This window comes from Xenopus laevis, chromosome 1L (genome assembly GCF_017654675.1).
Source record: "Xenopus laevis strain J_2021 chromosome 1L, Xenopus_laevis_v10.1, whole genome shotgun sequence".
NCBI lineage: Eukaryota > Metazoa > Chordata > Amphibia > Anura > Pipidae > Xenopus > Xenopus laevis.
This window is the reverse complement of record NC_054371.1, coordinates 152,517,754-152,535,424: the sequence shown is the minus strand read 5'-3', so window position 1 is coordinate 152,535,424 and position 17,671 is coordinate 152,517,754. Positions and strand designations below refer to the sequence as shown.

The 17,671-nt window shown below is 37.4% G+C and overlaps 1 protein-coding gene and 2 gene segments (V, D, J or C); all 3 read left to right on the top strand.

Moving 5' to 3' along the window:
* The window catches only part of LOC101027262 (uncharacterized), an 834,796-nt gene that overhangs the window by 86,939 nt on the left and 730,186 nt on the right, over positions 1 to 17,671 (top strand).
* LOC121394411 lies at positions 4,631 to 5,124 on the top strand. The segment is given in 2 exon segments: positions 4,631 to 4,676; positions 4,777 to 5,124. Coding segments are annotated over 2 exon segments (384 nt in total).
* Positions 12,671 to 13,321, top strand: LOC121394406. The segment is given in 2 exon segments: positions 12,671 to 12,760; positions 12,845 to 13,321. Coding segments are annotated over 2 exon segments (384 nt in total).

The window sequence follows — 17,671 nt, the reverse complement described above, 5'->3', positions numbered from 1 at the left end:
TATGGGATGACTTTGACGTAGTTGGCCAGCTTAAATATATTGTAATATTGTCACGTTCGGCACCCTATATCCAGAACCCAAGCTAAGCTCCCTGGTCTCAGCTCCCCCTTCTGCCTTTAACCGCCGCCTTTCACCTTGGTAGGAGCCCTCGGCTAATTGGATGCCGCCAGGTCTTAACAGAGAGAGGAGCAAAACTAACGGTTCTGGATGAGCAAAGGGGCACGATCGTCTCACCAGGATACTGGAAGGAAGAACACCACCAGGAACAAGCAGGCCGGGCCAGCACAAGCAGTTAGAATAGTCAGACAGGCCAGAATCAGGATTAGAGATCGTAGAATAGTCGGAGGACAGGCTAAGGGTTCAGGATTGGAGAGGTCAGAAGGCAAGGTCAGGATTGGAGAGGACAGAAGAGTCAAACAGGCAGGCAAGGGTCAAAACACAGTAGATCAATCAAAATACACGTAGTAAAGCACCCAGGAACAAGGCAAATTGAACCTAACAACAGGCAGTTAGCAGAACACTGAATTCCCCTTTTATACTGTTTGAATTTCGCGCCCCTGCGCATGACATCATCACGCCGCCGCATAAACCAGGAAGCACGCCGGCGCGCGCGCCATAGATAAACTGGCAGTGCAAGTGAAAGGAGCAGAGCAGCGGGCATCCATGCCGAAGGAGCGGCATTGGACCCCGCTGCCCACTAGACCACCAGGGTAAGGTTCCCTTACAAATATATACACAAACAATCCCTGTTTTGTTTAAAGGGTAAGGCAGTATGCACAAAATGTCTCAATGTCTTAAATATATTGATAATGGGTTGAGTGCAGAGGACTCTTGTATTTGTCTATATATATACTGTATATGTATATATATATATATATATATATATATATATATATCTATCTATCTATCTATCTATCTATCTATCTATCTATCTATCTATCTATCTATCTATCTATCTATATATATATATATATATATATATATATATATATATATATATATATAGTAACCTTGAGACATATTTGTGTATTATTGATATTTTTCATTTAGTTTTGGTACCAAGAAGTAATGTCGGTATCTGAACAATTAAATAACATACAATATCATAGAAACCTATTCTGTTAGTATAAAAGACTAAAACAAAACAGACAAAAAAGTTTTAAGAAAGTTGCTAAATCCTCTGTTTCCTGTAGGGATTTTCCAGGTATCTGTTACAGAATCTTTGCACAAGGTTTTTTTTTTTTTATAGAGACTTGACTTGACACAAACAAAAGGCACATTAACTCGTCAACTGGAACATATTCTGCTCACAATAGTTACAAAATTAGCCTTTTCATTTTCTACATGTAACCTCATTTGGTCACACATTGTCAATGAATGTCAATGTTCAAGCTGATTGGGTGTGGATGTCCCTTGGTGCTCCAAACCCAAACACAAGCAAAGAATGTGAAAATGGAACACCACACTTTGTTAACAAAGTTTAGTGCTGCGGTGCTTCATTTTTCATCTTGCACACATATGTCTCTTTGTGTCAATGTCATTGCATTGCAGTGCTCGTGTCCTGATGCATGGGGTGATGGCCTTCACAGAAGTGTATTTTGAAGCTTTATCGCCATTTTGCCCATTGATTTTGCCCTTCTTTCTCTTATTCATTTCCTCCTGCAGGTTTGGTGAAAAAAATTCCCAATTGAAACCTCCTCTATCATGCCTCCCATGCTCAAGCTTGCTTCTGCTTGTTTCAGATCCTGCTTTAGCATTTGAGATTTTCTGACTCCTTGACCACTACCTGTTTTTGATTATGAATCTTGTTGCCTGACGTAACCAATTTGCCTGTATTTTTGACTATGTTTTGCCTGATCCCTACCTCTACCGCATATTTGGAAATCTGGTCTCTGAAGTTAGTAGGTTTCCAGCTAGAGCAGAAAGTTCAGGAGGCCCAAAAAGGCATCAGTAAAAAACCATGACTAGTTGGGCTCTCCTATTTTACAGTACAGTCAGATTTGTGCCAGCACCATAATTCCTGGTTAGTGCCTAACTAATATGTAAACTTACTCAGATTGGTCCTTAGAGGACATTTACATTTTACATTCATTTTTAGTTTAGTTTTAAATCACCTTTAAGCTTTGGGGGGGTCTAACTAAACAATGTATTACAAACGGGTCACCAACAAAAGAGATTTAATAAGCTCCTCCCACCACTTAAGTTTTTTCAAATTTTAATTTTTGCATTGAGCAATGCTAAAATAAGCACCTTCAAGAGCTCTATACGGAAAGCACATACTATGCTGATTCAGTTAAATGAAGATTCACCATCTCCAGAGACAATAATAACAACAATTTATATCTGCAAATGGACAATCTACAAACTGAAGACACTGCCGTGTATTACTGTGCTAGAGAGGGACACAGTGACAAAGAGCAATGTATCAAATAGACTAAATACTGTTATTTCCAAGTCCTCCAGTTGAGGGCAACAAAACCTCACTGGCAGCTTAGGCAAGCTTACATGTGAAACTCATACAGTTAATGACAGGTTTACATTCAGGAATCCATTCAATTCTAGTTTTGAAAACAGGATTTCAATGATCTTAAAGCTCTAAGAAAAAAAAAGTTAACAAGCATTGTATTTACTTATTTATGGCGGAAAAGGGCCAACATCAGGGAGGCACAGGGGTGACAGTTCTGCCGGGTCTTAACAGGGGCCCAGCAGTGCTGTACTTTATGGATTACTAGGAACAGGACAACGCTGCTGAAGCCACTGATGAAGGAAGCATCTTCAGAGACAAAATGAAGAAAGCATCTCTGGAGAAGAACGAAGCAAGTGTCGTCAGAGAAGAATGAAAACTTAGTTGTGCGGTCTTGTGTTTTCTGAATGGTGGAAAAAAGATGTTTGTCTCACTCTCAGAATAAAAAGACTCACAGGTCTTATACAAAACAAAAATGTGCTTTATTATGGGAGATTGACATTTCGGCTAGCTCACTAGCCGTTTTGAAAGGGAAACAACAAACAGAATAGTTCCTAATAAACACAGAGTGGCGGGAAAGGTGAAGGAGATGATGTCAGTGGAGGCAAGTACCATACATAACAAATTTAATTTTTTTTTTTAAAAAAACACAAATAAATAGTAAGAATATACAAAATAGACAAATACTGTATACAGTGGACATCCATAGGGAAAGTAATTTAAACCAAAAGATGAAACAATGTTGCAAAGACACAGTGTAACAACTATGGTATCCACTAGATCTGCTGATAAGAAATCTGATGCGGTTAAGGAAAAAGTATTTATATTGAACTTTGGTTTACTTTTGGCATATAATCATGTAAAAAGAAAAAACAAATAATAAAAGGGAATCATATTTTGGACTAAAGAACATCCCTTTGCTTAAGTGTCATTCACATCTCTGTACTCTTTTATATGCAAGTGAGGTTGCAACTTGTTGCGACTGTAAAATTAATCATAAATAATTTAATGTGAAAAACTTATATCATGAGAAACCTTTTGATCAGCATTTTAAATTTATCCTAAACTGTACAAAATTGCCTAAGTTGGGAAATATCAATAAGTGTAATTTTTAGAAAATTTAAGGGAAGAACCCAAAATGAATGGTAGTTTCTGTTAGGATGAGGGTGACATGGCATCAGTCAGTAACAGGACACACACATTATTGGAATCCTATGGGGCTCATTTATAAATTTTGCACTCAGCAGAACGATTCGCATAGTGAACATGATTGCCCTGGGCAGTTATATTTATAAATCTGAATAAGAGGGGTGTAATTAATGTGCACACAGTTTGCAATTTTTTTATTAACGATGTGAATGTCCATAAGAGCTTTTTAAATATGCCATAATCACAAATTGCTAATATTTATGCGAACACTCTGCTTTTGTGTTATGCCACCACTTTGGTGGCTGAGAACATTTTCACAAAACAGTTTCTGGAATTGAGATTATAATTTACTGTCAATCTGGCACAGTGAGAAACACCCGTCTCATTTGCGAGCCATTTGTGCACAATGTGACTTCACAAAAAAAAGAAAGACGGGCACAGCAGTGCATTATTTCAGTGTTTCGGAAAAAAAATGGGCAATATGACCACTTGTGAAAAAATATGTGGCTGCGCAAACTTTAAAAATGACCCCCTTTGTGCATCACTGGAAAAATGCCATTAAGACAATAATTAAGTCTCTTGGGCACTTTCATCAGAGTTAATAAAACAGCGATTTTCAAGCCTTCTGTTATTGATGAGATTTTATTGCAAAACATGGGAAATTACTTGAGAAAAAACATTAAAATCATCAGTTGAAACATTCTGCTTAATGATAATAGGAAAAATGTATCATATGAGGCCATTGGTAATTGCAAAAGATTTATAGTCCTATAAAATCTTTACGTTGCTATACATTTCAAAGCAGAAAGGATATCCTAGAAAATATCTTGTGACAATCAAAGTCTGATAAACTGTTAACATGAATACTATAAGAAGTGTACTATACTATATATATTTCATATTTTATGTAAATTATCATTCAGTTGTATATGCAAATTATTATTTTCCTTCAGCTACAGTGTATAAAACATTAACAATCTCCTGTAAGACAATAAGTCAGTGACATTTTCTGCTAACATGGACTTTATTATTTTTTTCCTTTTAATGTGTTTTTCTCCATCATGTATGGAACAGATAATAATAATAATAATAATAATAATAATATTTTAGTAACTTTTTTTTTTTTTTATAAAATATTTAATATGATCCTCTCTTCTTTGCAGGTATCCTCTCTCAGACATTACAAGAGTCTGGTCCTGGAACTGTGAAACCCTCAGAGTCACTCAGACTGACCTGCACAGTTTCTGGGTTTGAGCTAACTAGCTATCATATGCACTGGATCAGGCAGCCTCCTGGGAAGGGATTGGAATGGATTGGAGCTGTGTGGTATGATGGGGACACAGATCTTGCTGATTCCCAGAAAAGCAGAGTTACAATTACTAGAGATACTGGGAAGAAGCAGGTCTACCTCCAAATGACTGGGATGGAAGTTAAAGACACTGCCATGTATTACTGTGCAAGACACACAGTGACAGAAGAGAATGAGGAACTCAGACAATAACTAAATGTTTAGTCATAGACCACAGTAATGTAAAACCACAAAAAAAAAGATAACATGCTTTGACAGCCCCATTATTATTCATGTTAGTTATATGCAGCCTTATTGTAGGCACCAAAATATACCATGGTTTTGGGATTTTTTCTTCCATTGTATCAACTCTAGTAAAACAACTGTTATATTAAAGGGGCAGTTCACCTCTACAAAATGTATTGTTTTCAATTTTTTATTTGTACTGTTTTACTAATAAAATGCAAGCATTAAAATACAGTTGTTTAATTGTCCCCACTCTCATGTTGCCTAGCAGCATGTCGCTATTTAAATTGAATTTAAAGCATTATAGAAAATACATTTGTACAGAGCATGCAACAAATAGCACAGTATTCATACTGTTACAATGTGAAGTCAGTGGATATAATATTAATGATTATCACATGAGCTGGGTACGTCAGGCTCCTGGAGCTGAAACGATTGAATGGTTAGCAGCTTACAGACCTGATACAACTCACATCTCAGAAAGCTTCAAGGACAGGGTAACTCCATCCACAAGTGGCTCCACTGCACAACTAAGGATTAACAAGTTATCAAGCTCAGACACTGCTACATTTTATTGTACAAGGCACATTGAGGAAGTTCTATGCAGACAGTGTGTAAAATCTGCAGAGAAGGGTCTGCAGAACTCAGTTAATTATCCAGGCACTATTTTGTCTAGAAAAACTACACACATACACAAACTAGCCTCAGATGGGAGCATTCCTCGGGTTACAAGGAAAGGCAAAAAAACATGCCTGGTAACTTGAAGAGCTAGAATTCCCTTTTAACAGCATCAGGGGCTTATTAGTTATATCCATATCTGACCTTAAAACATCTGTCACTATTAAAGCCACATTGTAGGATATTGAATTTTTGCATGAATTTGTTTGTTTGTTGTCTCCACTAATTTTTCTCCTGTTGTTTTTTTAAAGTTACCAATAAGTATAGTGAAGGTCATTAACACTGTGAAATACTGCCAATACATTATTATATATCCAACCTTATTAATAATAATAATAATAATAATTGTAATTGTACATGATTAGCCCTTCCCATTTCATAAGTTGGACTATTAGCACTATAACACAAAGCACATTATTTTCTGACAACACCTGATATTATGATCCTTATATTTAGTATAGCAGTTTATGAACTAATGTTTCATCTCTTCTAAGGATTTATTCAGTTTATCAGTTGTGCAAAGTGTACAGTCAGAGCCAGTGGTGATAAAACCAGGAGGTTCTCACAAACTGTCCTGCACAGCATCTTCATTGACCCTTAGCTACAATGATACAATCTGGGAAAAAACAAAAAATTATGATTGGTACCGGTAGGATAACATTTTGGGGCAGATTTATCAAGGGTCAAATTTCGAATTAATGGGAACTCCCATAACTTCGAAATTCAAATAAAAAAAGAGCAACTGAAATGTATTTTTTCAAGTGAATAGGCCGTTTGGAACTATTGGATCTGATGAATTGTTCTCACTGTATTGAATCTGTTCAAGCTTTTCAACATTGTCATTTGTTGGAGATAAATTTCCTATCCAGGCAGTAGCAGAACTAGACACCAATAGACCAGGAGCAAAATTTGCAATCTTTCACCCCTGCCCCCCTCCCTGCCACTACCACTGCCACCACCACCGGCAGGTCCCATGTGCAGTCCCTAGTGATGGGCGAATCTGTCTGTGAGAAACAGTGAAAAATTCGTGAAACATATTGAAGTCAATGGTAGTCAACATAATTTTGACACTCGACAATTTTGACACAAGCGACAATTTTTATATGCGCGACATTAAGTCAATGGGAGTCTGAATAATTTTGACGCAAGGCAATTTTTTTGCCGTTAAAAATTTTTACCGCAGTTTTGTGAATCTATTCACAGGCATTGAAATGCAGAAATTTGCCGCAAAACCATGCCTGGCGAATTTATTCGCCCAGCAGTAGCAGTCACACCACTCACCACAGAGAAATTTTGTTTTTTATAAGATTGTAGAATACTGCACTGATAGCACAATTGTTTGCACATCGCACAGTGTATTTTGTATAACATATAGGTTGCACTGGCATTTTGCTCCTCTATTGTTTAGTTACACTGATACTAATGGTGTACTGAAACTGTATATTTTTTTTTGTTTCTTTATTGTGTTATTTTATATTTTTTATTTAAAGCAAATAGGTGCTGAGTGCAAGTAAGTTGCAAGTAAAACTTAGTCCCTTTGTAAAATGTATAATGAAGCAATAGAATTCTTAATGAATCAGATAAAATTGAGTATAGGACTGGCCAGATATGGGATGACTTTGACGTAGTTTGCCAGCTTAAATATATTGTAATATTGTCACGTTCGGCACCCTATATCCAGAACCCAAGCTAAGCTCCCTGGTCTCGGCTCTCACTTCTGCCTTTAACCGCCGCCTTTCACCTCGGGAGGAGCCCTCGGCTAATCAGATGCCGCCAGGTCTTAACAGAGAGAGGAGCAAAGCTAATGGTTCTGGACGAGCAAAGGGTCACGATCGTCTCACCAGGATACTGGAAGGAAGAACACCACCAGGAACAAGCAGGCCGGGCCAGCACAAGCAGAGAATTGTCAGACAGGCCAGAATCGGGATTAGAGATCGTAGAATAGTCAGAGGACAGGCTAAGGGTTCAGGATTGGAGAGATCAACAAAGTCACAAAAAGGCAAGGTCAGGATTGGAGAGGACAGAAGAGTCAAACAGGCAGACAAGGGTCAAAACACAGTAGATCAATCAAAATACACGTAGTAAAGCACCCAGGAACAAGGCAAATTGAACCTAACAACAGGCAGTTAGCAGAACACTGAATTCCCCTTTTATACTGTTTGAATTTCGCACCCCTGCGCGTGACATCATCACGCCGCCGCATAAACCAGGAAGCACGCGGGCGCGCGCGCCATAGATAAACTGGCAGTGCAAGTGAAAGGAGCAGAGCAGCGGGCATCCATGCCGAAGGAGCGGCATTGGACCCCGCTGCCCACTAGACCACCAGGGTAAGGTTCCCTTACAAATATATACACAAACAATCCCTGTTTTGTTTAAAGAGTAAGACATTTTTAGTAGCAGTATGCACAAAATGTCTCAATGTCTTAAATATATTGATAATTAGGGATGTAGCGAACCGCCGATAATGTGTTCGCGAACGCCGTTCGCGAACACCGGCAAAAAATGCGAACAGTTCGCGAACAGTTCGCGAACTTCGAACATCCGAAAATCGTTCGATTCGAACGATCGAAGGATTTTAATCGTTCGATCGAACGATTTTCGTTCGAATCGAACGAAAATCGTTCGATTTTAGCGACCGAATGGTCGAATGGTCGAACGATTTTGACGCGAACGCCTATTGGCGAACGTCGCGCGACGTTCGCGAACTTGCGGCGGACGCGAACAGCCGATGTTCGCGCGAACAAGTTCGCCGCAGAACAGTCCGCGACATCCCTATTGATAATGGGTTGAGTGCAGAGGACTCTTGTATTTGTCTATATATATATATATATATATATATATATATATATATATATATATATATATATATATATATATATATATATATATATATATATATATATATATAAATATTTGTAACCTTGAGACATATTTGTGTATTACTGATATTTTTCATTTAGTTTTGGTACCAAGAAGTAATGTCGGTATCTGAACAATTAAATACAATACAATATCATAGAAACCTATTCTGTTAGTATAAAAGACTAAAACAAAACAGACAAAAAAGTTTTAAGAAAGTTGCTAAATCCAAGGTTTTTTTTTTATAGAGACTTGACACAAACAAAAGGCACATTAACTCATCAACTGGAACATATTCTGCTCACAATAGTTACAAAATTAGCCTTTTCATTTTCTACATGTAACCTCATTTGGTCTCACATTGTCAATGAATGTCAATGTTCAAGCTGATTTGGTGTGGATGTCCCTTGGTGTCCCAAACCAAAATACAAGCAAAGAATGTGAAAAATGGAGCACCGCACTTTGTTAACAAAGTTTATTGCTGCAGTGCTCCATTTTTAATCTTGCACACATGTGTCTCTTTGCGTCAATGTCATTGCATTGCAGTGCATGTGTCCTGATGCATGGGGTATTGGCCTTCACAGTAGTGTATTTTGAAGCTTTATCGCCATTTTGCCCATTGATTTTGCCCTTCTTTCTCTTACTCATTTCCTCCTGCAGGTTTGGTGCCAAAATTCACAATTGAAACCTCCTCTATCATGCCTCCCATGCTCAAGCTTGCTTCTGCTTGTTTCAGATCCTACTTTAGCATTTGTGATTTTCTGACTCCTTGACCACTGCCTGTTTTTGATTACGAATCTTGCTGCCTGCCGTAACCAATTTGCCTGTATTTTTGACTATGTTTTGCCTGATCCCTACCTCTACCGCATATTTGGAAATCTGGTCTCTGAAGTTAGTAGGTTTCCAGCTAGAGCAGAAAGTTCGGGGGACCCAAAAAGGCATCAGTAAAAACCAGGACTTGTTGATCTCTCCTATTTTACAGTACAGTCTGTACAGTCTATACTAATATGTAAACTTACTCAGATTGGTCCTTAGAGGACATTTACATTTTACATTAATTTTTAGTTTAGTTTTAAATCACCTTTAAGCTTTGGGGGGGGGGGGGTCTAACTAAACAATGTATTACAAATGGGTCACCAACACAAGAGATTTAATAAACTCCTCCCACCACTTAAGTTTTTTCAAATTTTAATTTTTGCATTGAGCAATGCTAAAATAAGCACCTTCAAGAGCTCTATATGGATAGATAGATAGATAGATAGATAGATAGATAGATAGATAGATAGATAGATAGATAGATAGATAGATAGATAGATAGATAGTAAATATAATTATCTTCAGTCATTGCTTAAATAAATACTTATCTTTTGTGACGGAATCGTTTTATACTATTTAAAAGAGGATATGTGCTCATGTTGCTTGTACCTTACCAAATTATGCAAATAACAATCAAATGTAAACCTGCAGCTCCCAGGTAAAGCAGAGGAATGAGATGTGCTGCAATCTATCTATGGCTTCACATTCAGTGGCACCTGGATGAGCTGGGTTAGACAGGCTCCTGGGAAAGGATTACAGTGGTTATGTCAAATTCACTCTGATGGGAGTAGCACATACTATGCTGATTCAGTTAAATGAAGATTCACCATCTCCAGAGACAATAATAATAACAAGTTATATCTGCAAATGGACAATCTACAAACTTAAGACACTGCCATGTATTACTGTGCTAGAGAGGGACACTGTGACAAAGAGCAATGTATCAAATAGACTAAATACTGTTATTTCCAAGTCCTCCAGTTGAGGGCAACAAAACCTCATTGGCAGCTTAGGCAAGCTTACATGTGAAACTCATACAGTTAATGACAGGTTTACATTCAGGAATCCATTCAATTCTAGTTTTGAAAGCAGGATTTCAATGATCTTAAAGCTCCAAGAAAAAAAAAGTTAACAAGCAATGTATTTACTTATTTATGGCGGAAAAGGGCCAACATCGGGGAGGCACAGGGGTGACCGTTGTCCCGGGTCTTAACAGGGGCCCAGCAGTGCTGTACTTTATGGATTACTAGGAACAGGACAACGCTGCTGAAGCCACTGATGAAGGAAGCATCTTCAGAGACAAAATGAAGAAAGCATCTCTGGAGAAGAACGAAGCAAGTGTCGTCAGAGAAGAATGAAGCAAGTGTCTGCAGAGAAGAATGAAAACTTAGTTGGGCGGGGCCTTGTGTTTTCTGAATGGCGGAAAAAAGATGTTTGTCTCACTCTCAGAATAAAAATACTCACAGGTCTTATACAAAACAAAAATGTGCTTTATTATGGGAGATTGACATTCAGGCTATCTCAATAGCCGTTTTGAAAGGGAAACAACAAACAAGAATAGTTCCAAATAAACACAGAGTGGCGGGAAAGGTGAAGGAGATGATGTCAGTGGAGGCAAGTACCATACATAACAAATGTAAATTTTTTTTAAAAAAAAACACAAATAAATAGTAAGAAGATACAAAATAGACAAATACTGTATATAGTGGACATCCATAGGGAAAGTAATTTAAACCAAAAGATGAAACAATGTTGCAAAGACACAGTGTAACAACTATGGTATACACTAGATCTGCTGATAAGAAATCTGATGCGGTTAAGGAAAAAGTATTTATATTGAACTTTGGTTTACTTTTGGCATATAATCATGTAAAAAGAAAAAGCAAATAATAAAAGGGAATCATATTTTGGACTAAAGAACATCCCTTTGCTTAAGTGTCATTCACATCTCTGTTCTCTTTTATATGCAAGTGAGGTTGCAACTTGGTGCCATATATAATTTAATGTGAAAAACTTATATCATGAGAAACCTTTTGATCATCATTTTAAATTTATCCTAAACTGTACAAAATTGCCTAAGTTGGGAAATATCAATAAGTGTAATTTTTAGAAAATTGAAGGGAAGAACCCAAAATGAATGGCAGTTTCTGTTAGGACAGGACACACACATTATTGGTCAGTAACAGGACACACACATTATTGGAACCCTGTGGGGCTCATTTATAAATTTTGCACTCAGCAGAATGATTCGCATAGTGAACATGATTGCCCTGGGCAGTTATATTTATAAATCTGGATAAGACTTGTGTAATTAATGTGCACACAGTTTGCAATTTTTCTATTAGCGATGTGAATGTCCATAAAAGCTTTTTAAATATGCCATAATCACAAATTGCTAATATTTATGCGAACACTCTGCTTTTGTGTTATGCCACCACTTTGGTGGCTGAGAACATTTTCACAAAACAGTTTCTGGAATTGAGATTATAATTTACTGTCAATCTGGCACAGTGAGAAACTCCCGTCTCATTTGCGAGCCATTTGTGCACAATGTGACTTCACAAAAAAACAGAAAGACGGGCACAGCAGTGCAATATTTCAGTGTTCAGGAAAATCATGGGCAATACGTCCACTTGTGAAAAAATATGTGGCTGTGCAAACTTTATAAATGACCCCCTTTGTGCATCACTGGAAAAATGCCATTAAGAGAATAATTAAGTCTCTTTGGCACTTTCATCAGATTTAATAAAACAGCGATTTTTAAGCCTTCTGTTATTGATGAGATTTTATTGCAAAACATGGGAAATTACTTGAGAAAAAACATTAAAATCATCAGTTGAAACATTCTGCTTACTGATAATAGGAAAAATGTATTATGTGAGGTCATTGGTAATTGCAAAAGATTTGTAGTCCTATAAAATCTTTACGATGCTATACATTTCAAAGCAGTAAGGATATCCTAGAAAATATCTTGTGACAATCAAAGTCTGATAAACTGTTAACATGAATACAATACTAAAGTGTACTATACTATATATATTTCATATTTTATGTAAATTATCATTCAGTTGTATATTTTTAATAACACTTCCCTTTCCTCAAACTGCCTTATAAGCAGAATTCCTTATGCAAATTATTATTTTACTTCTGTTACAGTGTATAAAACATTAACAATCTCCCGTAAGACAATTAGTCAGTGACATTTTCTGCTAACATGGACTTTATTATTTTTTTCCTTTTAATGTGTTTTTCTCCATCATGTAAGGAACAGATAAAATATTTTAGTAACTTTATTTTTTTTTTTATTTTATAAAATATTTAATGTGATCCTCTCTTCTTTGCAGGTATCCTGTGTCAGACATTACAAGAGTCTGGTCCTGGAACTGTGAAACCCTCAGAGTCACTCAGACTGACCTGCACAGTTTCTGGGTTTGAGCTAACTAGCAATAGTGTGAGCTGGATCAGGCAGCCTCCTGGGAAGGGACTGGAATGGATTGGAGCTGCTTGGTATGATGGGAGCACAGCTCTTGCTGATTCCCTTAAAAACAGAGTAACAATTACTAAAGATACTGGGAAGAAGCAGGTCTACCTCCAAATGAATGGGATGGAAGTTAAAGACACTGCCATGTATTACTGTGCAAGAGACACAGTGACAGAAGAGAATGAGGAAGTCAGACAATAACTAAATGTTTAGTCATAGACCACAGTAATGTAAAACCACAAAAAAAAAGATAACTTGCTTTGACAGCCCCATTATCATTCATGTTAGTTATATGCAGCCTTATTGTAGGCACCAAAATATACCATGGTTTTGGGACTTTTTCTTTCATTGTATCAATTCTAGTAAAATGACTGTTATATTAAAGGGGCAGTACACCTTTACAAAATGTATTGTTTTCAATTTTTTATTTGCACTGTGTTTTTTTTTTTAAACTTGTTTTTTATTGTAAATGACAAAGTATAATCACAACAAATATTTATACATGTTTCCATAAAGCGGAGAGCATAGCAATTGTGATTACGATTATATAGCAGTTCAATAACATTTTAATAACATTTTAAACATTCAGCTCAATTATGGTTTATAGCAGTGGGGGGGTAGGACCTGTGAGGATTAATTCAGATAGGAGGTCAATAGTCTGTTAGTTTGATGACTTCTGGGAGGCGCGGTATCAGGTCTTGATGGTTCTTGTTGTAAAGTTGCTAGATATTGGGATGATTCCATGATCAAAGGATGATCCTTGAGAACTTCCATCTCATACCATGACGTATGTCTAAAGGTGTAGATTGTGAGGCATTTGATGTGTTGTGGGAGGTGTGCTATGTAGGTAGACCAGGTGTTGAAGAATTTTGATGTGTTGTGTTCTTTCCTGGTTATGGTTTCCAGCCAGTCCATATGGAAAATATGGTGTAGTTTTCGTTTCACCAACGTCATTGAGGGAGGGTCAGTGTGTAGCCATTGTTGCAGTATCGTTTTCCTGGCAGCTGCTGCCAATCTGCCCATGAGGTGTTTTTCAGTTTTCGTGATTTGTGGAAATGAATTAAGTGTACTGAACAGAGCCCATGCTATGTGTATTTGGAGGGGTTTCCCTATTATCTGTGCACCATATGAAATGACTTCTTTCCAAAAAGATTGCATTAAGGGACAAGACCACATGGTATGTATCAGATTTGCTTCTGGGGCGTGGCATTTTAAACACATAGCTGAGGAGAGGTTACCCATTTTAAATCTTCTGAGTGGAGTAAGATATGAGTTGTGGAGAATTTGCAATGACATTTCCTGATACCTGCTTGCCGGAAGTAATGTCATAATTTTAGTGTGCTGTTTCAAAATGTCAGATTCTGTGGTATTAGGTATCTCCTTAATCCATTTGAAAGTAGGTTTATCATCGTTATCTATGTCTAGAAGTGGTTTAATGGTTTGATAAATGTGTGAAGTTGTGGGTTGCCTACTTTTGTTCTTCCATAGTCGGTTTAATACGTTATTTTTGTCATTATTTGTTAGAAGTTTGATTGTAGTGTTCGCGAAGTGAATGATCTGCAGACTTAGGTATAAGTGGGTGTGTGTAAATGGAAATTTTTCTACCAGCTTGTCTAAAGAGAGTACTGAGTTGTTACTATCTAATATGTCGTGTATGTTCCGTAGGCCTATTTGCACTGTTTTACTAATAAAATACAAGCATTAAAATACAGTTGTTTAATTGTCCCCACTCTCATGTTGCCTATCTGCATGTCGCTATTTAAATTGAATTTAAAGCATTATAGAAAATACATTTGTACAGAGCATGCAACAAATGGCACACCTGCTGGATTTAAATAGTGGAAATCAATAAAGAACAGGGAGCTAGGGTTATTATTTAGGAATCAAAAAGGAAATCATAATAGGCATATGAATATAGACATAACCAATGAGCTCTCTAGTACCCTCTTCCACTCAGCCCTGAAGGACTGAATTGTTAAACTTTGATACATTAAATAAAACATTTCTGAGCAGCATCAGAGAAATGCCAGTAGATAATGTATCAAATGTTAACAATTAAACACACCTAAGTTAAACTCAAATGTATAAAATGTTTAACTATTTAGAATATTGGCAACCAGTCTAATTGAACTGCTGCTGGAAACCATGGAGATCATGCCACATTTAAGTGGTGGTAGCCAGAGCCAGACTGGGAGTAAAAAGCAGCCCGGGCAAAAAAAATAAAAAATCAAAGCAGCCCATGTGTTAACACACAATGCTCTTGTACTCAGCCACACTTATATATTGGGTTAAAACGTATATATTGATGTCCACCTCGTGGTTCTGTTCACCCTCCATGTATGCAGATAAAAAGGATCCCAAAAATAACTGTGATATACTGGCATATATGCTATCATTTATCAGTGCAGTTTCCTATATAAATCAATCAACGGCTTTAAAATTGAAGGAAAGGTCCAAATTGTTGTTATGGGGAACCAATGATAAATCTTAAATATTAGGGTCTCCAAATGTAGAGAGATAACTCAGCAAAAAAAGGAACAGGTCCAGGTGCACCGCCCTGAGCCCTCAGTAAGGGGTAAGGACAAACCGGAAAACCTTTTGGAGCAGGCACTCAATGAAGGCAAACTTCCACCAGGGGAATTATCCTGGTGCAATTTAGCATCTGTTGGTAAATCAGCCCCAGTGTATTCATTCAAGGCATGGTGCTAGAGGCAAAGCGTAGATAGGTTATCTGGTTTAATGTAAACAATCTGTAGGGTAAATAAAAGGACAGCAGTGATGTTTGGGTGTGTTTGTGAGGTAACAGACTAACTTCCTCAAACTAATTAATTTATAAAACCCAAAAGACACAGTTGCAAGTGAAGGTAGAAGCAGAGGGTGCGACAATGTTTAACTGCAACTGCCGATTGCCAGTACAGCCTGGTGGTAGCTGCAAACGTGTCAAAATTCAAATACGCTAATGCAATCTGATGCACTGGCTGCAAATTGTGTCACATGAAATACCCCCCTGCCACTACAATTATGTTAGAATTTGCAATTTGAACAATGTATGTCAAGTTTTGGTATCCCAAAACCCTGAACAAAAAACAAGGTTCTGGTCATGGCCTTTTCAATTTAGGAGGAGCCCTCTGCTATTCTGATGTTGTCTGGTATTAAAGAGAGAGCGAGAGTTCTGGGCTGACAAGGAAACCATAACGTATGACTGGAAGGACAGGGAAAGAGGAAGAGTAGTCGAGGGACAGGCCGAGGTCCGTACCAATCAGACAGCGCAGCATAGAATCAGGAGCCAGGAATGTAGTGAAGGACAGAGGCTGGGGCCAAAACCAATTAGTAACACAGTACAGGATACTAGAGTAGTCAGTAAAAGGCAAAGGGCGGTATAGGCAGCGAACTAGCAGGGACAAGCAGGGGTCAAAGAACAGATAATCAGACTTGAATCACACCAGGAACAATCAGGAAATAGACCTGCAGTATGTTGGGCAGGGAAAATTATCCATTTTGAATTTTGCACGGGTTGACATCACACGCGGTGCCACGAATAGAAAGACGTGCATGAGCGGCACGCAGCAGAAGGAGCCAAATGGAAGAGAGAAGGTGGCAGGCGTCACTGCAGGTGAGGCATGATGTCCCTACCACCTCCTAGGTATAACAATGTACTTGTGTAAGTAAATGGCCCTTAACATGTTTCCAACAGACATACTACTCTTTTAATACACCATATTATACATGTGACCATTGATGTTACACTTGGACATGAGAAATACTGAATTCATTGTTTATGGAATGATTAAAACCTCATAAATTACACTAAATTCACAGCAATTGTGATCTGAAAGGGATTGATTGGGCCACTTGTCTGACAAGTCAGATGACAGAGCTACATATTAAAGATATGGGAAGCATCTATGTACAGTATTATGTATGTTTTCAATCCTATTACTAGTGCCAGAAAGCATTACTACATGTTGGAAACCTTTCTGGCCCTTGCATTTAGTTGAGAAGCAGCCAGACTACAAAAAAATATACATTTCTATTTGCCACTGATTTTACAGTTGGACAGGAGTTCTTTTTAACTAATTAGCAGGTGGCATTGTTTTTACAAACTTCATAATATTATATAGACTTGAAACAATAAAGAAAATAATATAAATTATTCAAGGCTGTAACTTTTTATGTTTTGAATTTTGTAAAAACAATGCCGCCTGCTGTTCCTTTATCTGATAAAAGGTGCAAAGTTTGTTACAGTTCTAGTCACATAAAGCAACAAATCACTACGTAGGATTTATTGGAAGCCTGTTTAAAAGCAAACATCTTATTGGTAGCTGTGGGTTAGTATCTTTGAATCCTTCATTACACACAGGGCAAGGCTTGTAAGAGGATTTATTACTTACAATTACCAAACGTGCTCAATGTTTTTTTCTATCAGTGGCTGAGGGCTATTGGGGATGAAGTAATAAGATGAAATCATACATAAAATAAATATATGTAGACTTTTTGTTAGAAGCTGAATATTGCAATTTTACTTTTTAAAGACCTATTTGAAAGTTTAAAAAAATGGATTCTACTGCACTTTATTCAAAGCAAAACATATTCCATTTACTTTCTGTTTGTGAGAAAGCTGCCAGGGTCTTGCAAACTGCCCTGCACAGCTTCCACTGGAACCTTTAGTGACAATAATACCAAATTGTAT